This window comes from Enhydra lutris, unplaced genomic scaffold (assembly GCF_002288905.1).
Source record: "Enhydra lutris kenyoni isolate GAN:26980312 unplaced genomic scaffold, ASM228890v2 scaffoldscaffold2, whole genome shotgun sequence".
Lineage (NCBI taxonomy): Eukaryota > Metazoa > Chordata > Mammalia > Carnivora > Mustelidae > Enhydra > Enhydra lutris.
The window spans coordinates 3,529,085-3,555,129 of record NW_019154086.1 but is presented as its reverse complement, the minus strand read 5'-3'; the positions used below and the strand labels follow the sequence as shown (position 1 = coordinate 3,555,129).

Here is a 26,045-nt window from a genome sequence, read left to right as displayed (position 1 = left end):
TCTCACCTGCCTTCTAGGGGAAAACGGTATTTGACACAGGTGTTGGATAATAATAAATGGTTGTGACTGGTGACAATGGGATGCAGCCCATCAGGAAGGCAGGGATAACTTAAAGATGTAGAGGTTGGAAAACTTGGAGCGCTTGAGAAATAGAAGTCATGAAGGAAATTCACTCGTTCCCTATAAGGTTGTAGGATTTGTGCTGGTTCTTAGGAGATGTATAGGGATCCCACCTAGGTCCTATAATGAAGGGCTTTAAATTGCAAATTGTGTGTGGAGTGCATAATTCTTTAAGAGACAGAATACTGGGGACATGGGGAAAGAGTGATTAAGATAAATCTAGAAGTTCTTCAGCATTGATTCCCACGTGGGAGAATGGTCTTGTAACTATAGCTGGGAGATAGTTACTTCAGGGTCACAAATATCTTTGATAAACCAGCTCTGTATGGATGTAACAGTATCGTTTATGAGCCTAGTAAAGACCAGAATTTGCAGTAGGCCTTCGAGTTGTGGTCATCCTACCTTTATCTCCTGTTAAAGACCTGTATTCAGCTTAATCCCTTAAATGCTTTCTAACACAGTTTGACTGACAACAGTGCCATTTTATAGCAATCTCTGAAAGTTGTTTCTGGGGTCTTCCGTATTTCTGGAAAGTAAATGATCAATGACTGTCATTCAGTGGCCGTCATTTGGCTTGAGTTTGCTGATACGAAGGAGGTAAAACAGATTTGTCTTTTGCTTCTCAGGCTGAATGTCCACAGAAATCAGCAGTGATGGTATCCATGTCAACCCAAAGACCAAATATTCCCCATATGTACTAACAGACTTTATAAGACAATTTCCTCCAGGTTGTCATTATGGGAGCTAATGTGGACATTAACGCAGGCACCATCAAGCCAATTACTCTGTTGCTGTAGTTTACTAAATGTTGCTTTTGCAGTAGGGACTGTGTTGCCAAATGGGCTCTGAACTTTAATTTGCTCAAGATAATAACAGTGAGTAAATGGATCTATCTCTGGACTTCAGAATATACTCTTGCATTTTAGAACTGTAAGAAAAAGTGACTGTGTTTTATACTTTGCTACATTCATAGTTTCTATTAGAGCATACCGAGCCCAATATCTGACACCAGTCTTCATAAAGAGAAAGTATATTAATTGTGTCTCTATCCTTTTACATTAATCCATTATGAATATTTTATTCCACAGAGTTAGAAAAATTACACTCACTTATACTGAAGAACATTTCTTTATAAGGAGTGCTTTATACTTTAAGACCTCATAACTTACTTTAAATATTTCAAGCACAATAAATGGTAAGAAATGGAAAATAAGCCCGAATTCATAGGGTAAGGACCATTTACAAGTCTTTTGTCTTCAGACTGTGATCATACAGTTAAACTTATTTGATGTGCTTAGCAGGTTGTAAAATTCATATCTCTCTGTGGTGATCCATGGGAGATGACTTCATCATAATGAAACACTTTTAAATTTGATTTTTGTAAGTTGCAGAATGATTATCATCTTTCCCCCACCAGGGGAAAAAAAAGTGTTTTTCTTTGTGTAACATCAAAAATCAGATATTAATTATGATCTCTTGACAAAATGAAAAATCTCTCTGCAGATCCTCTGGCACTTCTTAGTTTCCATGACCAAACACAATTATTGGTTTTAGTAAATAAATGCATTTGAGGCAAAACATTAAATTACTTCATTAGTTATATATGAACAGCCTTTCAAAAAAGAAAATAAAGGAGCCATTAGTATGTTTTACAAGTATGCACCATCAGAAAAAAAAAAGTATGCATGAAATAAGCATGGTATTTTGCAGAACTTGTTATTTAAAGTAAAACTTTGAAATTTTAGGACAAAATTTTATGGGAAAAAATACAATAGAACCTTCTTCAATGCATTTGGGTCCACTGAGCTCATCAAAATGCCCTTCAAATTGGGGAATCCCAGTTGAGAGAAGGAAGGAAGAAGGAAGGGGAGAAGAGAGAGAGAATCTGAGAGAGAAAGGAAAATAATGTAATTTAATTTTAATATGTTTGTATTTATGCCAGTCTTTGTGCCAGTATCCCACTGTTTTATTTACTGTAGCATTAGAGCAAACCTTGATACCAGGTAATATAAGTCATCCAGCTTTATTCCCTTTTTGCAAGTGTTTGAATTATTCTGCATTCTTTGCATTTCCACACAAATTTTATAATCAGTTAGTCAACGTATGGCAATAAAATTTTCTAGGATTTACATTTAATAAATCAAATAGGGAAGAAATGACACCTTAACAATTTTGCCTTCTAGTACATGAACATGGTATATCTGTCCTGTCACTTAGATCCTCTGTAATTTCTCTCATCAATATTTTCAGGTTCTCACTATAAAGGTCTTGCACATTTTTCATTCATAGACCTAAAAGTAAAAGCTAAAATATAAAATTTTACAAGAAAGATCCTTATGACATTGGGGTAGTCAAACGTTTTCTGGAGAAGATACAAAAAGTTAAGCCAGGGAAGGGAAAAAATATTTAACTTTTGCTTCTCAAAAGACATCATTTAAAAAATGTGATTACAAGACATATACTGGGAGAAAATAAGCACAGAATATATGTATCTGATAAAGGTCTTGTTTCCAGCATATAGAAAGAGCTCCTAGAAAAAGAAGACAAACAACTGAATTAAAAACTAGGCAAAACATCTGAATAGACACTTTTCTACATAAAATATAGAGATAACCAATAAGCAAATGAAAAATGCTCTACATCCGTAGTCATCAAAGAAATGTAAATTTAAACTCTGTGAGGTACTGCTACACAATGATCAGAATGGCTAAGATTCAGAAGAATGACATTACCAAATGTTAATTAGAAGATGGAGGAACTGGAATTCTTGGATATTGCTAGTGAGGATGTAAAATGATACAACTACAGTCTGGTAGTATCTCAAAAAGTTAAACACCTATTTACCATATGATCAGCCTTTGTCAGCCCATATATTGACCCAAGGAAAATGAAAGCTGTTTGTTTGTTTGTTTGTTTGTTTTTTATGAAATGACTTGCATACAGAGATTCATAGCAGCTTTATTTGCAATGGCCCCAAACTGGAAACAACTCAAATATTTATTAGTAGGTCAAAGAACAAAAAAATGCTGCTACACTTTTGCAGCCAGATGTTACCCATCATTTATAAGGAACTGACCTATGAATAAGTACAGCAACATGGGAAAATCACACAAACATTATGCTGAGTGAAAGGAGCCAAACCCCTCTCCCTCCCCCAAAAAAGAATATATACTATATAATTCCATTTTTATGAAACCTTAGAAAAGGCAAATTTAATCTATAGTGACAGAAATAATCAGTGGTTTTCTGAGGCTAGGGGAAAGGTTTTACTCTAATAGGGCACAAGGGAGTTTTTTGTGTAGTGGGAATGTTCTAGAATTTTATCATGGTGGTAATTACAAGGGCCTATGAACTTATTTATTAAAATTCACAATTAAAATGGCCTCATTTACTACATGAAAAGTCTACTTCAATAAAGTTTATTTTAATAAAGAAACAATAAAAAAGCATATTTCACCATATTAAAAAAACATGGCCAAGGCATATTTGAGTGACAGCTGTTGGCCTTTCATCTTGCATGAGTCCTAGTGCATAATGTCATGAGTCCTCTAACAATTTCCAGTTTGGGTTCCTTTAAAGGAGAGCAAGAGCTTAAAGACACTTGTGAAATAATGTGAGTGCTGAATTCATTGTGATGTTTAAGCTTTTTTTTTTCTTTTAATAACTTAAGGTTGCTTATCTGTACCTAAAAGAACAATTTATCTTTTTTTTTCCTCCTAAGTAAATTGTCCTTATGGAACTTTTCCAAAACATCCTACTTCAATGTTATTTTTAAAAAATTAAAACATTTCACTCTTTTTTGTTAACCTATATAATAGTTAATTGAATAGTATAATTACTATAACAAATTCAAATGCAATGACTAGACTTGGGATCAAATATGGTGGACTCTGGTAGCAGGTTGGAGCAGGAGTCAGGCCCGGCTTGTAGTGGTTTTGGTTGGTTGTGCACAAAGATATACACCTGAGGGACCCCTGGGGTGGAAATTGAGGATCCTGAGTTTGACAGAGTTCCTGACATACAGTGAGTCCTCAATACCAGTTTCATTTGAACGTCTACCCTCTGCATGAGGTATCAGGAGCTTTTAGAATTGACAGTTAAGTGCTTAGTAAGTATTCAGTTTAATTGATTACATGCAGACTTACAGTGAATTCCATGTGTTATTCCCTTGTTCACTTACGAATTTTTGGCTACCCTACTTTAAAAGTGCACTTGGAATGTGAGTTCCACAAGAGTATATTTGTCTTCCTGCTCTATCTGCCATGTCAGCCACAGTAGTAACTCCGCATAAACATTTTCTGAAAGCATAAGCTCGATGCCTCTGGTGCCTTGTCAGGAGTCTTGTGAACAGGAATGGGTCTAAAACCAATCTCTGATAATATCTCTTCAAAACTTCATTAAGGGGGCTTCCTGGATGGCTCAGTCCCTTATGCATTCAACTCTTGATTTCAGCTCAGGTCAGGATCTCAGGGTGGTGAGATCAAGCCCCATTGGGCTCTGAGCTCAGTGGGGAGTCTGCCTGGGACTATCTCTCCCTCTCCCTCTGCCCCTCCCCCTGTTCATGTGCAGGGCACGCGCTCTCTCTCTGGGGAAAAAAAAATAAATTAAAAAAATAATAAAACTTCATTAAAGAAATAAGTTTCTTAGGCAAATGTTCTTGTCAGTAAATTCCTTAAAAATTGTTCTGAGGAAATGGATGGTATAGAGATGAAAGTGACAAGGGGTTCTAGTCAGTCACTAGTCCCCCAACCCTTCTTCCTATTCTCAGGATTCAATGTAGCTGAATTCTCAGGACCCTTAGGATTCTTTGGAGCACATTTTTAAAAGCTCTGATTCTGCTCCTTACTCGAACTGACAGAAGTGGGATCTGAGGCTCAGGGTGTCTCAGTGACCTCTCTAAAGTCAGCCAGCCACACATGGTCAAGCTCAACCCTATGCACGTTTTTCCACTTATACCATTGCTTTTTCATCCACCCTTCTGTTCCAAGTTGGCTGTGCCCCATGTATAACATCTTCAGTCTTTCAATTTTTTTTTTAATTTCAAAGCAGTCTTTCCTTTTCTTAAGATACACCACCGCTCCCATTTGTACCACCTGCAGCAAGCTAAATTATTCCTCAGTGTTTACACCTTTCAAATATTTATAGACCGTCATCATGGCACTCCTTAGTCATTCTCAAGCCTCGCTCTGTGTACATATATGGCTCCTTTAATCCTCCTGTACCAGTCAGTCTCTCTTGTCCTTCATCGTGAGCACCACTCTCCTCCCTGATTCCTACAAGAGAACAGTCTGAGTATATTCCAGATGGGAAAAAAATAACCTCAACATGTTGTAACAGGGGGGAGAAAAGACCCTGAATAGATAAAAGGAACAATCTACAGGTTAATTAGTAGTATGGCCACAAATATGTGCACAGTTTTGTTTCAGAAATAAAGCAAGCTGTATTTGTTGTAACTATCTCTTCTTTGAACTTAGCAGAATGCTGATAATGCCAAGCTGTGTTTATAGTCCAAATTTTTGCTAAAGACCTTCAACTTTGCACTCCCCCTGTGTGGTATCTCTTGCCCAAGACAGAACTACAAATAAAAGCACTGAGCAGGAGCTGATGCAAGAACCCATTACTGAGCTTATCTGTTTTTAGGCCGTTTCTGTGGATTTATAGAGTTTCTGGGAGCTCTCCCTATAAGCCTTAGTAAGGAAGAACCCTTGTGTTATCTCACTAGTTATTAGGCACTTGGGCATTAGTCATCCTATAAAAATTAAATGTGTTTACCGAATATGATAATCTAAAAATGGAAACTACGTTAGTGCAAGAGGATTCACCCAGAAATACTCTGCTGACATAAATAGAACATGCCTATTGCCCCGTTTCTTGTTTCTTTTATTGAATAACTTTCAGAGTATTTCAGTGATTTTGGTGTCCTGAGTCTTGGCTGTCCAGAGATCACCATGGAACACCATGGAAGAGATCACTTCTTACCCTCAGGCAGGCTTACTCTAATTTATCTGAGAATGAAAACTTGAAGCCTGGGAAGGTCCTTTCCCCCCCGCCCCCCCATTCTACTTGAGCCACTTCTGAACTGAGTGGCTTTTTTTTTAATTAACATATAATGTATTATTTGTTTCAGGGGTACAGGTCTGTGAATCATCAGTCTTACACAATTCACAGCACTCACCACAGCACGTACCCTCCCCAGTGTCCATCACCCAGCCACCCCACTCCATTCATAGGTCTTATCAGAGGAGACAGGAAGGATCTTCCCTTTTTAGGTACATAGAAATGTTCCATTTTTCCAAAATCTGCTATGATCCCAAAAGTGTTCCTTCATTCCCAACCAAACCCTTCCTGTAGAACTTTCTGAGACTTTCTTCTGCTCTTCTCACCTGATCTCACAGGGCTATAAGCCCTGACAAGGGAGAAATGCAGTTTCTGGCCGCATTCTTATTGCAAAATGTTGTGCCACACCTCAGAAATGATGATAGCCAGTGCAGTTTATTAGAATGAAATTTAAACTTTTCTACTTTTAAACCCAGTAATTCTGCTAATCTGGAGGTGGCAAAGAAGGGTGGCTATTTATTTCCTCTCTCACACAAAATAAGATTGTGAAGGAACTTATTCTCTGAATGAAAGGGGAGAGGGGAAAAGTGGGAATCTTCTCATGTTTTATTCAGATGTTAACAAAGAAAATTGAGAAGTGTGTTTCCTTAGAATTGACACCATTTTTATCCCAAACATTCTGGTGATAGCAGACGACTGTTCAAGCTTCTTGAGAGTGAGGGGAATTTTTTTCAGAAGCATAGTCCCGGTGGGAAGTATTACCTAAAAGTAATACACTAATTGCTTTCAATCTTGCATATTTCCACATACTGTGTGCATACATACATGTATTAATAACTGTTCCCAAGACATCACGCTAGCATTCCAAGAGCTCAGTGTTGCTATGCAAGTGCCAGAGACGGAATCGATGCAGACTGCAGTTTAGCAACAAGAATTTTCCAGACACGCGAGGGCGGACATGGAGATGGCCACAGGTCTGAGAGTTGGTGCCTGGATCTCCCTCTGAGCTCAAATGTAGCATCATGTGTCAAGTATTCGTGGCATCCCTCTGCCCACTCCACTGAGAAGATGAATGGCACTGCCAGCATTTCCAGGGAGCTTAGATCCTCAAAAATCTATCCACGTACATCTAGGACTGCATTCCATCTTGTGGATTTGCACAGGAATTCCTTAGAATATGAACTCTGGATGAAAGCCCAGATAGAAAAGTACATTGTGCTCTATTGTGCATGTGATTTATATCAACATTCATACCAAAAATGTATTTTACAGTGATATATCTTAGAGGAATTCCTTACGCTTTGTTATCGTTTATAATTTAATATGTAAATTCCTCCTCGTAACACTTCAAGCCACCAAGAGCTGGGATCTCTGTTGAGGTACTCAGGACTAGCTCAGATGGTTGAGGTAACTTGCCCAAAGTCATAGGTTATATACATGGTAGAGTCAGGATTGGAACCCAGTTATAATTACAGAACTACTACCTTTCACCTTGAGTGTTTTTTATCCTTTGAAAGTTAATAACAAAACAGAAGCCTTTTGTCAAGTGAATGTTGTATGTAAATCCAGTATACAAAAACGAATCAGTTCAGACCGGGTATGGTCAAAGAGGGAGCAGAAGTCCCAAGGTATGGCTGCAGAACCCACTAACACATATCTTGATGCCATTCCTTTGATTTTCAGAGCACCCAGGTGGAAAACTCCAGAACATGTCAGGGTGTTTCAGACAGAAATTGATTGGTTCTACTGCTTCAGATAGTCCTTGTTCTGGAATCATGCAGGAGTCATCCTTGTGGACTACTTTGTGCCACAGGATACTCCTTTCACCATATGGGGAGGGAGGAATTCCTCATGCTCAGGCAACAGCGCCTACTAGTGGACAGAAACTAATATTTGAAGTGGCACCCCTGGGAGCCAGAAGACCACTCTGCTTAGGGCCTGCAGGCCTGTGTCTAGGTCCAGGTCTCATCTCTTCTGTCAAGGCACCGCCTCTCCCTGAGCCTTTGTTTTTGCATTGGTAGCTGAGGTTAAACCAGATGTTTTCTAAATTTTCCACATGTTCTTTCATTCCTAGACTTTTAAATCCTCTTAACATTATATTAAGGGCATTTCAGCACTGAGTGGAAAAACAAAAGCTGGGGTGTAGTCTCTGATGAGACTATCCCCCACCTCCGAGTTCAGTACCACAAGCGTGGGTAATGAGGTCCAGGTCAAAGACCACTAGACTTGGGGCCAGATGAACCAAGCCTAAATTCCAATTCTGCTGTCAACCTCTCAAGTCACACACAAAATGATTCCTAGGTTAACTCGTTTGCTAGTTAATTGCCTTATCTAGCATCTAGTTGTTGTGAGGTAATGTGCAAACAATATGAAAGAGGTGAAATTTTAAGTGAGCCTTCAGGATTTCTCTTGATCTTGATATATCAGAAATTTAAAAGTAATGTTAGTCATAACTTTCATTTTGCTCATTGTGGTAGCATCAAGTGAGAAAGCACATTTAATATTATAAAGTATTATATAAATATAAGGAGTGCTTGGTAACATCATAAGATGCTCATGGGTGTTGTTGGGCACTGAGATACTAAACCTTTAGAAACATCCTCTCGAGTTACATCATGGTTAGGTTTGCTCAATTCATTTGGAGATTTCCCATCACAGAGACTAAGAATAATTGGGCAAATTAAAGTATTTTCAGCTTGGGATGGAGCTTGAGAGAAATATAAATTCCCACGAGAGATACCATAGAGCAGATTCTGATCATAAATCAAAAATAATCATGGCAATAGCAGTTGTAACTGTACTAATAAATATTGTGGTTTTTTTCTCGTAACTGATCAATCATGAAGTGAATTTTAAATATAGGAAAATATATTAAGAATTCAGAGGGGGGTATGAAAATGTCCATGTGTAAAAATTAAGTTGAAGGGAAATCTTAGCTTTAGTCAAGATAGATGCGGATATTCCTTGTCAAGGATGTTGTGAGGTTCATGTGAGCTTCCTGCCAGCCTGGATATTTTTAGGAACTTCGGAGTTCTAAAGCAATAAGCCAGGTTAGAGGACAGGTGAAGGGGGCCCCAAAGCCGGACTGCTGGGTCCCTATTCCAGCTTCAGTATTTAACTCCTTGGCCACAGACAAGTGACTTAACCATCTCCAGGCTGCCATCTCTGCTGTTATAAAGGAGATGATGATAGGACCTACACCAGCAGGTCAGTGGAGAAATTACCTGAGGTAATATATTTAAATACTTAAAACAATGCTTGGCAAATACTAAGTACTGAATAAATATTGATTAGTATCTTCCCTTGGGGGTCCACAATGAATGTTGAGCACTAAATTCTCTAGTAACAGTTTGATGAATATAAATCTTGTGTAACTGCCTCACAGATGCAACTCTCTCTATTGCACCCATATTGACTGTCCGCTTTATAGGTGGGTCGAGAATGTGTGTCTCCCTGCTTTTGGTTGCAGTGATCTCTCCATTTGAAGTTAAGATATACCTCCTATAGTTGGAGGGAAAAAGAATCAGGGCCTGTATGAGTCCCTTTGTGGATATTGTGGAACTTCGTGGCCAGGTAGTGAAGGCAGTCGTTGCCGTCCCCTTTATACCAAGGCTGAGAAAATTTACCTCTGTGTGTCATACTTACCACAGAATAGAAACTTCCTAAGTGTGTTTGTTGAGGGGCTGACAGAATGGCTGGACACCTGACTCAGCTGAGACCACCTGATCCTTGAGGGGGGCCACTTATTGCTTATTTGGAAAACACATGCTTCAGGCTCTGGAAATTTAGGAAATCTGTCCAGGTTCCCATAGCCAGTGAGTAACAAAGGCAAGACTCTCAGTTCTGTCTGATTTCCTTTACACCTTTATATATAACTTGTTAACGGGTGTTATGCATTGCATTCCGAACTGCAAAGCAGTGTTGTTTTTTGTTTTGCTTTTGTTGTTATCTGATTTTTGCTTTTACTGGAGCTGCTTTCCCTGAGAATGGAAGTTGTGAGAAAGTGATTGTCCTGACGTGTATGTCCCGTGCACGTGTGTGTTACTTGGTTTGGTGGAGGTTGGGACCAGGGTGCGCGGTGTCCCAATTCACCACCTTTGTCAATGCAACTAAGTACAGCTTACTGGGAGGTGGCCCTGTAGGACCAGGGCTTTGGGTCCTAACCGTCATTGCTTTGTCAGAATCCTGTAGGACAGACTATACTGTGCAGCACATACACATGCAGTTCCTTCTAGAGCAACAATTCTCGAAGCCACTGCATGCTAGCATCATCACGTCAGGGCCCCATTCCAGACCAGATAAATCAGAATCTCTGGAAGCAAAGTATGGACATCAGTGTTTTTTAAAAAAGCTTTCCTAGTAGGAAGCCAGAGTTTGAGTTTCAGTACTTGAAAATCTTCTCTGAAGGACCCCTCACGTCTACGGATCTCCCTACCTGTCAGAGATTCCGATGTTTACTGAGAGCTCCTGAGGTTTCAGGGTCAGAGAGTTGATGCTGTATTGTCTCTTCTTTCCCTGGCTGTGAAGATCTCAGGGCGGCAGGAGGTGAGGCTGAGACTGGAACCAGGTCAGACTTCTGAAGCCCATCTTCTTCACCAGCATGTGTTTTTTCTACGAGTACAGTTTATTGTTCAATCATAACTCTCATGTCGTCGGCATTGGCTAGGAGTGGGGACTGTTCCGCCCCTGAGACCTTGGCCAAGTGACTTAACCTCAGACATCTTACCTATCAAATAAAAATAGGTAAGGGTTATAGCACTGTGAAAGAATGTATGTGGAGTGCTTAAAGCAGTGCTTGGCATAAAGAAAAAAACACAGTAATTTTCTTTTAGATTTTTGTTATGCTTCTTCACAATGAAGTGTAGTTAAGTCTGTGGGACCTGCTTGCTTTTGCAACCCCATGTGGGACTCCCCCTCCCAAACCCCCCCGTCTTCCCTGAAGGTCCAGCCTGAGCAAATATGTATCTAGAAATGAATCACCTCATGGCTAGACTTCATAATGACTTCCTTTCATCGGTAGGATTCAGCCTTCACTCCCATCTTATCAAGTCTGTGGCCCGGGCCTTTATCCACCCACTCATACTGTTCTCTCTGACAATTAGGGGTGGTTTTTGTTTTGTTTTGTTACTCTAACTTAATTTCTTTTATTCTTTACTTTTAATTTCTCTGAAGGCTTCCCGTGTCTCCCACTGGTCATCATGCTATAGCAGTCATCTCTCCTTTGCCTGCCATGTCTGTGCTACATGTGTGTGCGAGAGAGCACAGGCATGTGTCTGTAGGGGAGAGAGAGAGAGAGGAACTGCCATCTGCTGCCTCCTCCCTCCCACCCAAGTCCCCATGGAATCTTCAGGCATCTCAGCAAGGATCACCTCAGCGATACCATAATGAACTAGTGAGATACCATTGTATATATGTAAGTTGGGAGACAACACTAGGTGTGCCCTACAGTCCAGCTTTTAAGATATGATAAGGATCCCATTATTCACACAGCTAAATAGCACTAACCCTAGGAGACTCAATATTGTCATGTTACTTAAAGGTGGAGTTCAAGAAAGTAGAAAAAAACTGACACATACAATCACACCCTATGTGGCCATCAGTTGACATTCTTGATAGATTCTGTGTTGTTCAAGGCCCTACAGCACTGCTATAGGATACATTCATTTACAACACAAAAGAAGACATCTATAGGGGTGCTTCTAATTAATGTAAGTGAACTTATGCAATGCTGGCCAAATTTGAGAATGTTTAGCTGATTCTGTTCTTGTATGTTGTCAATGAGTAGAAAGCCATTGAAAACTCTTCGAAATAAGACTTAAAGAGACAGCATGAGGGCGATAACTCATTGGTAAAAAGTAGAATTTTTTTTTTCAGCCAACTTAGTGTTAACAGTCTGTCCCTGAACTGTTTTGGATGCAGATGAATCAAACCTATGTGGGCAATGCTCATCAGCTGTTATCCTAATGAGCAGTACAGAAATAGGGACCCCTTGGAACAGCGGCTCAACCTGGCTGAACATGAGAATCGGGTTTTTAAAATTCCAGCTTTTAAAATTCCAACCCTAGAACATCTCATCCCATCCAATGAAATCGGAATCTCTGGAGCTGGAACCCAGAAATCAGTGCTTGTTTCATTTCGTTTTTTAAGTTCCCCAGATTATCCAATATATTGGCAAGGTTGAAAATCAACTGTCCTAGGACTTAAGTAGTTGAAAAAACAGGGTGTCTCTTATGACACGCATTAATGCCACAGGATTCTATAAAATAAGAGCTTTGGTGATGAGAAAATGCCATCATTCCAGAACCTTCAGTGAATGTCATATGCACCTGTCATAAAAAGAATGCAAACTTGTTCTATTATCTTTTTGTGCCTTCAGTGGAAGATAATTTCTGAATCAGCTTAATGGAGGCTCTGCTCTAGGAAGATAATTCCAGTGGCCATATATAGGATAATTGGAACAATCTTTATTTCTAGGAATACTTTACCATGACTTCATTACCCTGATATAACCTTATTGATTCAACTTTTCAAACAGGACTGTGCTCAGAATATTTTGCAGAAGGTGCATAATGAGAAACCTGATATATCATACAATCGGCATATAGGGTTTCAATTCATTGTGATAGTTAAAAATAGAATATGGATTTGCCTGTGCCTAAAATTTCTATTATATAAGTCAGATAGCAAGGAAGACATGAAGACAAGTGTGACCTGGCTTGATGTCTGCATACACATACATTTTCTATTTTACTTTTGATGTTGAATAATGTGAAACTTTGGGAGTATCACCAGCTTTCAAAATGGCTGTGGATGTTTTTGATCCTACCTTGAAAACAAGCAGTGTTTGCTAATGGTACAAGGATCACACACAAAAAAAGCATTTTTAATTAAAAAATTTATTTTTACATTCTAAAGGAAATATATGCACATTACCGAAAGAGAGCAGGATGCAATTAATATGAAAACCTATATCCTACTACTCTGCCTCCCTTGCTCAACCTGTTAGTGGCCTGAAATGTCACCCTCCACCCATGCCCTTCCTAAAAATGACTTGTTCCAATTCTGCATAACCTTCCAGACATAGCTCAGGACTAAGACTTCCATAGAGTCTTTCCATTTATAAGAGGAAATAAGTCAGATACTGGAGCAATCAGGAAGCCATTCTAATGGCCCATGAAAGGTGATGGATCCCGATTTGGGTAGTAGGCATGCAGAGGAAAGAAGCCTTCCAGAAAGCGTCACTCCAGAGGTTGCTATAGTTGGGACAGGGTCCATGGGTGAAGGAGTGAAAAGAACCCGTAACTGGTTCTGGAGAAAATACAAAGCCGTGCACATAGCAAGCAATAATGTATAAGCAAGCTTTAGAAACAGGTTCTTTTTAATTATTATTATTCAGGCATCTTAATTCACTATCAAAATTCTCCTCAGCCTGTCTGATCCTCTGTCATTGGATTTTTTTTTTTAAATTACTGTGCTAAGCTTTGCCAGCAAGCTCCTCATTCCAGCTCTGGGTCTGAACTTGAGCTTCCTGCCGGCCCCTAATCAACTCTGTTTCCTTCATGCTCTGATGCCTTCCAGTCTGGTACCATTCCCCTGGTTTTTCTCATTTAAAAGTGCTGAGATACTTGTCCAAAAGATGGGCATTAAAACTGTGGTCTGCTTTTAATGATGTGTAGTGTAAGCCCCTTTAGGGGCAAGGATATACTCTGCTTGAGTAACTTTCTTCCCATTGTGAATGCTTCCCTAAAAGGCGTAGTTTGTAAATTTTGTTAATGTGAAAATGGAACATTCGGGCACCTTTTCTGTCCTGCTGATGGGTAGGGCTATTTTTATTTTTTGTTCTTCGCTCTTTTTCTGTGCTTGTGATTTTAAAGGTGCCAGACTGACTGCCCTCGAGCCTGTGTCCCCGATTTCTCCCAAGAATAGGAAAAATACGGGAGGCAGCTGAGCTGGTCATGTCTGGGTCCAGCATATTAGCCTGACCCACTCTGGAAGAATGTTCTCCAAATTATAAAGGAGAAGATTGTTCCTTATGAATACAGCCCATCTGCTTTCATAGCTGAGAAGACAAATCCTTGTTGTGCCAGCACCAAGTTACTGCAGAGGTTTGGGATCTAGTCAAGCCCAGCCATTCACTCCCTTTGGAAAAACCAGAATGTTTTTCTCTCTCCCATCTCCACCTGTCACAGTTCCATCCTTGAGTTGGGCTCAAATGCCTCTTTCTCCACAGAACCTTTGCCGAGCCCCTCTCACACGTGATTTCCCTCCCACACCTCCATAGCACTTTCTCCTCTGGCACTTGGCACCTTTTTCCATGTGATTATAAAATGTATAGAGTCTTATAGTAATTGTAAAAGGCACTGACATCATCGAATCCATTTCCGTAGATCACACAGAAGCAGAATATAGTGCTGGCAGAGAGCAGATACCTGGGGAACGTTTGTTGAACAGAATGAAAATTTCAAAACTTGTCTTTTCAGCCTGACCTTTAGGGGTCTCCCCTCATCTTTCTCTCTAATCAGTGATTGAGATTCTCTCCCATGTCCTTGGGAGTTAGCAAGCAAACTCTCCATTGACTATGTAGACTCTAGCTCTAGGGTTCCAGAGACTATACCTCGGACCAGCCATTGTCCAGATCAGAATCTCTACCTTCAGTTGTCTTATGGAGGCAATGACCAGTAGACTGTGACATTTAGCCAGAATTTTTTTTCCCTCAGGGTGTGGCTCACACATCATTACTAGTCCCTGGTGAACTATCGGAGCCCTGTTTAAGGTCTAAAGGGGAAAGAGTAATAAATAAAAATAATTCTGTTGACTTGAATTTAACACATTTGAAATGTAGAATTTGAGTATTTTCATGTCATTAGTATGTATTTTTTTTCTGCTGCAGCTGCTAAACCTATATTTTTCATTATCACTATTGTATTACATTATTTCTTCAGTTCAACAAAATAGATCGGTGATTTCAATATGATTCAGTGAAGGCAGGAAAAATAGTAATAAAGGTAATACCATACATACCACTTTGGATTAATATTAAAAATGGAGATTTTGGTGAAAAGAGGTTTCCAATATAAATATTAGAAGTGAATCTGTAAATTCTAAGATAAATTTGTAAGTTTGCACAAACAGTTATAAAGGAAAAGTTCGAATACTAAGTATGATGATGACTCTTTAAAAAATAGGATTTTATGAATTGGTGATCCATTGGCCTACAATCACAATGTGTTTTCTGTGATGAAATGACAGATAGTGACATGAAGCTTTGAGGAGTGTAGCATCGAGTTCAAACAGAGCACAGTGAACTTTTTAGTAAACCAGTTAAGCTGTTGGGGTTTTTTCCCTGAATAATCACAAAACAAGTGTCATATGCAATAACCTAATTTTGTTACTAAAGGCAATGAAAGTCCATAATTTTAAAGGCAACTTTCTAAGGTTATGCATCTCATGATAAAAACAGATATAAATAGATAAAAACAGAATAACTCTTGGGTGGAAGTTTGTAGAATAAGCCACAAAGTTATTACAAAAGCTTTTATCAGATATCAAGACTATGATATCAGCACTTCATAATGTCAACTATAGTGGAGACAGCTCAGTTTCCAGGATTTTAACTCTTTTTTCCAGTACTTGATATTTCTTATTTCTTCGGGCAAAAAAATGATCTGTAGTTTGGGTTATATTTTAAAAATACATTCAAGTCCTACAACAGAGCATATAAGAATATTTTCCAGTGCCAATATAACCAGAGAGGATTAGAAATATATGTGCCTCTTTTCTCCCAAGTTGAAACATTTAGCCCTCCCGTTTATAGGTGTGAAATGATTGTCAATCCAATGTGATGGAGTGCTGAAAGCAGTCTTCAGTGAGAAATCTCCCCATAATGTCAGCTCTATGTTCAATCCTGATGCACAGAAGGAAACAGAAGCCAGACAGCATAGTGGTTAAAACCATGGACTCTGAAACTAGACTCCTTGAATTTGAATTTCATTAACTGTTTTTTTTGTGATTCAGTTTCCTCATCTGTAAAATGAGACAGTAGCAGACCTATGACATAGGGAGCTATCAATATGAAATGAGTTAACGTGTCTAGAAGCACCTCGAAGATGCCTAGCACAGGGGAAGCCTGAGGTTTGCCTACAGCTTATGTGTTAAAGCCCCCGATTCTTGTTGACATTCCCAGTGACCGATAATTATTTGTGAAGACTTCTTACTTATAGAAGTAAAGAATAGGAAGGAAAACTGGATGTGGATCTGACCTCTGGCTCAAGATTCCCATGACAGAACCAGATCGAGATACAGACTGCAGCCAGCACAATGCCTCACACTGACATAAATATTTGTCTTCAGTTATGTTTTCTTATTCCTATTTAAAACAATGAAATTTTTTAAACCTAAATCTGATGTCCATATGTGGTCCAGATGCCCCATAAATCAGTTTAAGAATGCTGGAAGTTTACAGAACACTGGGCTGGACGGTGACAACCAGGACCTCAGGATTTAAAACCCTAGAGTCTATGGAACCGTCGCAGGTTTTAGGGATGTTCAAACAGGATCAGACTTGGAGGCAATACTAACTGAGTTGTAATAACTTGAACGGTGTCAGGTGTAAGAGATGAGACAGTTTCAGGAGGCCCTAGAAAACAGAAGTGGAAGTACTGGGTAGCAGTTAGCTTGAGGAAGCAGTCTGGCTCAATATGAGAAGGAACTTTCTAGCTGTCGGAACTGTCAGGAAATAAAAGGGACTTGCTTTTGATCTATCACTGAGGGCTGGATGCAGAGATTTTACAACCTGGGCTTTTCTGAAAGGAGTTGAAGGGTTTTTGTTTTGTTTTGTTTTTGGTTTTGGTTTTGTTTTTTTTTTTTGTTTTTTGTTTTTTTACCCCCACCGTCTAACCAGACATGGAGACTCTCTAAGCAGAAAGACCTTCTAGATGTGCCTTCCACTGCTACCTTGCTGAGTCATGTTCCTCTTACACTTGGTGTGAGATTAGAGGCACAGCAGTGGCCTCGGCATCAGGAGATCTGACTTCTACTCTGTCACTTTCTGTAGGTCCTTGAGCTGTGAGGTTCAGGTCCTCAAATGCCTCATGGAAAATCCCCATCATGGCAGCCATACTCGGGCCAGGGGTAGCCCTACCCCAGTGATCTTGCTCCTGGTGGCGGCAGCAGTGGTGGTGTCAGTCCTGTTGCTGCTGCTGCCATTTTGAGTCCGCTGTCTCCTCCATGTTGCCTTCAGCCCTAGAAAGACTGAAAGCGTTCCTTGGTATATTCTCAGGAGTCAATCCCTTTTTCTGTCTTTCAGGCCGCTGTGCTCGCTGTGGGGAGAATGTCGTTGGAGAAGGAACGGGGTGCACTGCCATGGATCAGGTCTTCCACGTGGACTGTTTCACCTGCATCATCTGCAGCAACAAGCTCCGGGGACAGCCCTTCTATGCCGTGGAGAAGAAAGCTTACTGTGAGCCCTGCTACATTGTAAGTTCATGTTCTGCTCTGCTGCTCCTCGGGTGCTTTGCAAAGATGTCTTCTTTGGCAGAATGCCAGTCGCTCCAGATAGAATGTAGCCAGCAGATCTTTGTTTCTCTCCAGATTTCAAAGTGTGCGTGTGTGTGTGTGTGTGTGTGTGTGTGTGTGTGTGTGTGTGTAGATTGGCAAATCTTAATTTTTTCCAATTGTCCCCTATTTCTGTAAGGTCAGAAAGACATGGTAGGAAGATCTGTTCATCATCAATTAGTGGTCTGCTGGGAAGATCATCCCCTTGTGCCTTTCAGGCATGTACCGTACAAGCTCACACACACACCGCTGCACAGCAAAAATCTTCCCAAGTGGCATTGTCATACCTCTTGTTATTAGGTCTCACCCTGCATTTGAATTTGCCAGTATTTGTAAAGAAACACTGCTGGGCTTCTAGACTCCCCGGTGCTCTTTCAAATTCCTGGGACCTTTGAATCACCTCTTCTCCACCCAGAAGATTTCCAACCTACAGAACCCAGCAGGTTTTCAATGATGCGAACAGATAGATCCTTTATAATACAGGAAAATGAATTTCCCTTAAAGGAAGATGAACAGTAGGCTGACTGAGCTAATAATTGAGTTTGTTTTGTTGTATTCTGTTTTTGTTTTTTAAGAACACAACAACTATATTTTAATAACATAGCTGGGTGGCTAAAACATATTTTATCTTCATTATTTCCCAGGCTACTTAAATCTACACATTAAGCTATCTTCTGATACAGCAATTTGATGAATGAATATAAACTGGTTTTAAACTTAAAAATACATTTCCTTGTTGTCTTGCTGCATGATTTTAATCTGTTTAACACTTGTTAGTGGAAAATTGGTGCAGTGGAAAAATTGGTGCATTTTTGCAAACATAACATAAAGGAAGCTTTGGGTGCAAGGTCTCAGGAGTTACACCTAGCTCTGCAGAACCCCGAGGCTCAAGTTCACTGCCGAAGTTCTGGCCCTGTCAGTATCTTCCCATGATCTGCCGGCTTGAACTCATTGCAGCCCTGGAGTCCACAGAACAGATCTGAAAGTTCTTCAAGATTAAGATCTTGCAGGATTTAATATTGTTTTGCATCTCTTAGGTTCAATTTTATTTCATTTTACTCCCCAAAGACAAATTTACTTAAGTACATATCGCATTGTACTAGTGCCACACAGTGCTGGTGCTGGAAACCAAGTCTTCTTTGTAGACATGAGAATACAGAATCACAGAAAGGAGGAAAATGACCTCTTCCGTTCCATCACTGGGGACATAGCCAAGGCTATATTCAGTCCTTCATACCCCTAGTCCTGTAGTCTCTGCTGACAGCACACATTTTTAGTTTGTCTAGAACATAAGCACACAGTAATGTCCTATTGATTGAGGGGCGGCGGGGGGGGAGCAGTTACATCTATGAGGGAAAGTCTACTGAACAGAAGCTTACCTCTTTAGGAAAGAAGAATATTTCAAATATCACCCTTTGAAATCTTTATTGAAAAGAGAAACAATACAAAATCCCCTGCCTTTGTAAACAGACCGCATGGACAGTGACTTCAGGCCAGCACATGAAATTACTTATTGAAGTAAACTCTGTGGCAGTCATGTCCACAGAACCTTTGGAAGCACCTGTGGCCCTTCGTCTTTATACGAAGTGACCACACTGCTGTGTTTTGTGTGGCTCTCTGTCTGTTTTTCATCCTTTCTTGGACTGCATTGTTGATTTTTTCTACTTAAGTGGTGCTCTGGTGACAGTCTCCTTCATTTTTTCTTGTATCCCTCAGGGCTAAGGATTGTATGAGCAATATTGGGAAATGGTGTAACATGGTGTGAGGAACATGGTTTGAATTTCATTTCATCATTTAAGGCTTTGTCTCCCTGAGAGAGCTCTTTCTGAGCCTCAGTCCCTCCATAGATATGGGGGTCATTGCAGGATTTTCCCCAGAGGCTTGTGAAGATGAAATGAGGCAATCCTGTAAAGCACACTTGGCCTGCCCAAGGAATGGTAATGGAATGCATGTTATTCTGAGATAAATTTTGGTAAGATTTCTGGCATATTTAATACTTCTGAATATGAGGACTTTACATGTGCCATATGACTCCTTGGACTTTAGCGAATTGTTTTAGCCTCACAGGCATACCCCTGTCCCATTTTTAAATGCTTTTCTTGCCCTTCTGAGTGTGTAATAAGACTGAAAAAAAGTGTCGTCTGGCTAAATTATGGATTTCTACTGTGTGTGGGCTCGGGTTTCGCTCTCCAGGCCAGGCATGAGGAGCTCAGTGATTCTTGAGTTGGTAGTTCCTTCTGCTTTGGTTGCCCTATTGCTAGACTGTGCTTATGACAAAGAAGAGTATCTGGGAAATATTTAATCACATCCTCGGAAGAGCAGGGTGAATTCAAACAATGGAAATTCTTCCCATCCTTTTTAACATTTCTCCCTCAGAAGAACCTTTAATCAAGATTTTTCTTTATGAGATCTATCCATGGTGACTCTAAAATGTAATTTAATTCTTATCAGAATTCAGTTAAGCTATTCAGAGACCCTGTTCAATATTGATTTCAGAGTTCAGCACAGCCCTCCAGCTCTCAGATGGATGTTTTAGCATTTTAATTTCTTTGGGACTTTTCGTAAATCCAATAAGCTGCCACACCAGAAATGCGAAGAGTTTTCTTTTGAGGGGATCAGGGAAGCTGAGAGTCTAAAATGAAGCAAGTTGGTTTTGAAGACAGAAGTGTGTGGTAAGGAGGATCCTAGGGTTGTATGTCACTTGGAACCAAAGCTCTTCGAACAGAAACACCTGCGATGGCATCTGGTCAAACTGCGTCTTGTTCTGTTGGTGGAAACTGATGTCCAAGAGACATCCTGTATAAACAAAGTGAAGAAAACCCAGGCCCTGGGCCTCAGTCAGTGTGCTTTCTTTCTTCTTTTTTTTTTTTTTTTTTTTTGGTAATAGAATCAGAATATTCATGACTTTGGTTTAGTTCATTATTTCTGTGTAAAGACCACCCATGTTCGATGCTCTGAGTTTAGAAAGGAGACTCATCTAATATAAATTTAATTTCTTCTTGCCTAAATTAATTATTGATCAACTTAGATCATATTGAAATTGACCATTTACATAATTTGGAGGGAAAATATGCCAGTTATGTTTTCATCTTTGCTCCAGTGATTATTCACGTTTTCCTGTTGTCTCTTGAATCCTTAATCCTTGCACATACGTAACTGTAATTAAACCGGTTTGGTTCTACAAGGCACTATAATTCTCTTTAATCATTTTATATATGCTTTCTTTTGTGTTTTCTATTGGTTGACCTAATATAAATATGTATATAGTTTTCCACTGTTAATAATCTCTATTTTTTAGGTTTTTTCCATTTAGTTTTACATTATGTTTGCATACTACATTTTAAAGGTATTTGCCACTAGAAAGGTATTGGGTGTTTTCCATTCTTTCAGTATTGTAAATAACATGCCTATAAATAGCTGAGTGAAAGTTTTATATTCTTTTACTTTGGATTTTTTTTCTTAGCATAAATTCTTTGATTTATATTACCGAGTTTACTTTGCAGCAATTTGGAGAACTTTTGCTAGATTTCTTTAGAAAGATTTCTCAAATTCACAGAACCATCAGCAATGTGAAACCATATGTTAAACTATAACCTATCCACTATTGAAGAGGTTTATTTATATTTAATTTGAACCAATTTAATAAGTGCCTTATGTAACAGTTATTTTTTTAAAGATTTTACTTATTTATTTGAGAGAGAGAGCATGCTCAAGTGCGGGGAGGAGCAGAGGGAGAGGGACAAGCAGGCTCGCGCTGAGCATGGAGCCCAGTGTGGAGCTCCATCCCAGGATCCTGAGACTCTGACCCAAGTCAAATTCAAGAGTCAGACAGCAGCTAACAGAACCACCCAGGCACCCCTATAACAATTATTTAATTTACGTTTGTATAGTTATTAGTAAAATCAATAAGATGCTTCTCAACTTTGGTGATCTCTTAAAAGCTTAGTTTTGATTATTTTTATGGAGTTGTATAAACGAACAGATTAAAATTACGAGTACTAAGCTTCCTTGAGAAGTAAGGTGATATAAATAGAATATGTTGCTTCTAGACCTTGGTCTCCTGGTGTGACCTTGGATAAGTCATTTAATTTCTGAGTACCAGTATCCTCATTGATGAAAGGGAGATAGTAATTTCTTCCCTGTCTTCAAAGAAAAGGAATGACCAGTTGTGATATTTTATACATTATGAAATTGTTTACTAATAGAGGGGCTTGATCCATTAATAACATTATTATCATCACTTTGTCCCTTAGCATAATCTGATACAATTTAGAAATCCTCTGTGTTTGGGGTAATTTCATAGCTACAGTTGCTATGGAAATACTGAAATAAATAGACGTCATAGAAGGAATATGAGGACATACAGGAGAAGAAGAGGTTCATGCTTTGCTTGAGAAGATTTTTCTGTTGGTATGAGCATGAGGGGCAACAGCCGTGCCTCCCACTTATGTGTTCTGTCCTGAACGAGACAGGTTTAGCCACAAGTATAGGTTAACAGAAGAACTGCTGTGTCCTTAGCATTGCCGAGGAGCCTGGGTCCGAGACATAGCACATCCAAGATTCTCAGCAGAAGTCTGTTTACGAAATGGCAGCCAAGCATCTTCCCCTAAACCAGGGCTCTTACTCAGAGTGGATCAAATCCAGCTTCTAACTCTCCAACAGTGGAAGTCGCTACAGACATTTTTATTAGAATTAAAGTCCAAGTGATTAAAAGGCCTCAGGAAAGCGGAGGCCAGCTCCGCAGGAGACTAAACACTGCAAGGTTCCTGAGCTTGACACATCCGTGGCCAACATGCCCGCGGCCTTTTGCTCCCTTATGTCCCTAAATGGCCACAGGCTCCTACCTCTGCAGGAAAGTTGTCCTTTTATATGCTCAGTTCCTCCCAATAGTGTTTTAAAGGCAGTTATGGCCAGTGCTTTATGCGGGTGTTGGAAAAGGAGATTAGAGTTTGGACAAATGCTGAAAAATCCTTGAGAACTCCTCTTGTCTTTTCTCTTGGCCCACCCCTGCTTCCTCACCTCCGAGAAGCATCTCTCTCTCTTTCCCCCTCACACCAAGCACACCTGCATACACACTTGCTTCTTGATATTCATCAGTATCCCTCAAGCACTCTTCCAGAAAGGAGAAAATGCTTCAAAAAAGAGGGACATCTGCCAAGTGTCCTCTAGAGCGATTTCACCATGCCAACTATTAGTGATCCTTCCCTCTCTCTGCACTCCCCCCCACATATGACAGTGCTCCGGAGCACCCTTGTTGTGCTTCACTGTTCCTAACAGAACCTTGTGAAACAGACCAGTGCGGGTGGGAGGTTGGATGGGATGGAGGAATTATCCGTCCCACTTGATAATGGCTTTGATATTTCCAAAACAAAAAACAAACTAAGGCTAGGGACAGCTTACCCCCCGAAACGAATATTCAACTTCCTAAAGATAACAAAGATACTGATAACCCTCTGTGGTTAAAGCCTTCCATTTCCAACATTTGAACTGATGGCCACATAAATCGTGCCTTCCAGCATTCCAGAATCTGAAATACTCAACTTCTTTTGGCAAAAAAACACAAGCTCTCTGTCTTTGCTTGAGCATTTACATGTGGCTCTCCCTGAAATGCCTCAGGTTTTAAGGAGAAACCCTGCTTTTTATGGTTAAAAATAATCATAATAATAACATTTGTTTAGTGCTTTCTATTTTATAGAGCACTTTTCTTTTAACTTATGTCACCCTCTAATGATCCTAGAAAATAGTACAATTATTATTGCCTGCCTTTCCAATAATACACAGCCGAGTTTTAGAAAAAGTCAGCTTGCTCTGTTACATAAAGCATGACCGTCAGATCCAAGACTTGACCTGGCCTTTGATTCTCAAGTCCCCCTCCTTTCATGCACCCAACCAGTCACTGGAAATTTCATTTGTTATTCCTAGGTTTCTTTCCTCGTAATTAATTTTTTCTCTATTACCATTTTTTCATACTGCCAAGTTTTAAAAACTAGTTAGCCTACATTCTGAATTTTATAAAGTGGCTTTTGCCTTATTTTTGGACGTATTAGAGAAATATTAAGCTCAAAATATCTTTTCTTATGGTAGTCGTTCTTTAAAAAACTACAACTCTGTTTTTAAGTGTTATACGCTCACTAGAGAAAAATGAGAAAATGTATTAAAATATGCATAGTTCCCCCTTCTAAATAATATAACACTTTATATTTTACCACAGACTCCTTTTCTATTTCAATATCTCTGTGTATAGATAAAACCATACATCTGTGCACATGTGGTTTACACAGGCATAGACACACGGCACACACACACAGATGAGATCGTACCATCTGTACTAATTAGTAACTTGCTTTTGTTACAAGACAGTGCATCAAACTTTGCCTTCTCCAAAGGGCATTCAAAGTGTCTTCCATGGGCATTCAAAAGGAATATATATCACCTACATACCTTTACTGGAAAAAAAAAAAAAAAGACTCAGAGAAATATTCTAGCAGACAGATAAATTAATTAAATTTAAGTATAAATCCAGGAAATCCAGGGCTAATAAAATGGTGATAAGCAATGAACCAATACAACTCATAGTTAAAGAGAAAGGAAAAGATGAATAACAAATTCAGGCTAAAAGAAAATAATATTCATCACCTACTATTAATAGCAGACAAAGTACAATTCAGAACTAAACTATTACATAGGCCAAAGTATATTACTTTATTAATAAAGGCCACAGTTCCAGAGGAACAGCCCTGAGCCTTTCTTCATTAAATATCATTTCGTTGAAATATATGATACAAAAATATTGATGAAATATGAGCTGAAAATGGTTAAAACATATGCTTTATAAATTTTTAACACATTCCGTGCAATCTTTGACAAACCAGTTATGGAAGTTAAGTAATGTGATTAATATGATCGGTCCAATCTTCTTTCCAGATCTCCATGGAAGGTTTAAAGAAATATCCTCTCATCGTCTAAGAGGCAAACATAGACATTTCCCACTTGGGCTCACAGAGCTGCATATAACAGTATAGCAAGACGAGAAACTTATCAGAGGATAAACAAATGAGCATACCCGTGGGCTGAAGACATCTTAGAAAGTAGTGTTGACGATAACACTGCGTGACAACCAGAATGAGACCCCGCCAGAGCTCAATTCCAGTACAGCTGGGATCATTAATTGCAAAAGAAAGGGCGCATATATGTTAATCTATAGACCTAGAAAAGGACAACAAAGTCAACCCTACAGGAATAAGGAAATCGTTAAAGGCAGTTATCGATAATCTGAAAAATACTGGAATTTTTAGGTCCAGGAGATGATTCTTTGAAAAGAGAAATAAAATAAGCATCCAGGGAAAATGAGAAAGAGAGAGAAACAGAAATTACAGAAGACTAGGAATGAAAGAGAACCTCTTTAGCATATGTGTAGAAGATGTTTAAAAATTATTGCACTTAAAATTTTATGGAACAGGCTGTGATCTGTGTGTCCTTAAGATGCAACGGAAGAGCACTTGAATAACCCCCCAAAACACAGATGGAGTGCAGACCTACCACCTGAGAAAGCACCAGGAGATTTCACTGAGAGGACTTCTCAGATCTTAAAAGAACGAATGATTGCTGTGCGGGTTCAACTTTCCGAGCTTCGCAAGAGAAGATAAGCTTCTCAGATCATTTTAGAAAGCTACCCTGATCATGGTTAATAATATTATTAACAAACCAGGTTGCCCCCCAAAGAAAAGTATGCTCATCTGACTTTCTCCCACGCAGAAACCCTAACCGAAGTATTAGCAAATTTGAGTGCCACAAAATGAAACATCCCAGGTAATTCAATGTTAGGACAATACAAGGGACATTTTAACCTAATCCATCATATAGATATCAAATGTTAATAAACCAGTCATCTCCTTAAATGCCTAAAGGGCATTTAATGAAATTTACCCTACATCCTTATTTGAAACAAAAACAGTTGCAAGAACACAAAAGGAAAATATATGTTTAATAGCATAAAACAAACTGATAGCCAGCCTTCTTCCAATATCTTTCTGGGTATCCATAGGATTACTGGTATTATATTAATACTGGTTTTAACATTCTAGCCTTCATAATGAGAATTGTGGAACGCAAAGTCTTATACAAACTTTCACATATATAACTTTTTCTTTGTTTTACATATATATTTTAATTTATTATGTAGTATTTCTAACACATAAAGATATAAAGCATAATATGATGAAATTTCACATACCCTGTATCTAGTCTTAACAAATAAAAGATTAGAAATTCCATTTAAACCCTTAGGTCCTTACCCCTATTCACATTCCCAAAAC

General features: G+C 39.2%; 1 protein-coding gene across 2 annotated transcripts in view; it reads left to right on the top strand.

Moving 5' to 3' along the window:
* Window positions 1-26,045, top strand: part of LOC111150501 (LIM domain containing preferred translocation partner in lipoma) — a 647,570-nt gene that overhangs the window by 519,855 nt on the left and 101,670 nt on the right. For both annotated transcript variants that reach the window (XM_022507994.1, XM_022507986.1), the window contains one exon: window positions 17,483-17,652. In XM_022507994.1, the coding sequence (XP_022363702.1) occupies window positions 17,483-17,652 (170 nt within the window). The remainder of the gene's footprint in view (window positions 1-17,482; window positions 17,653-26,045) is intronic.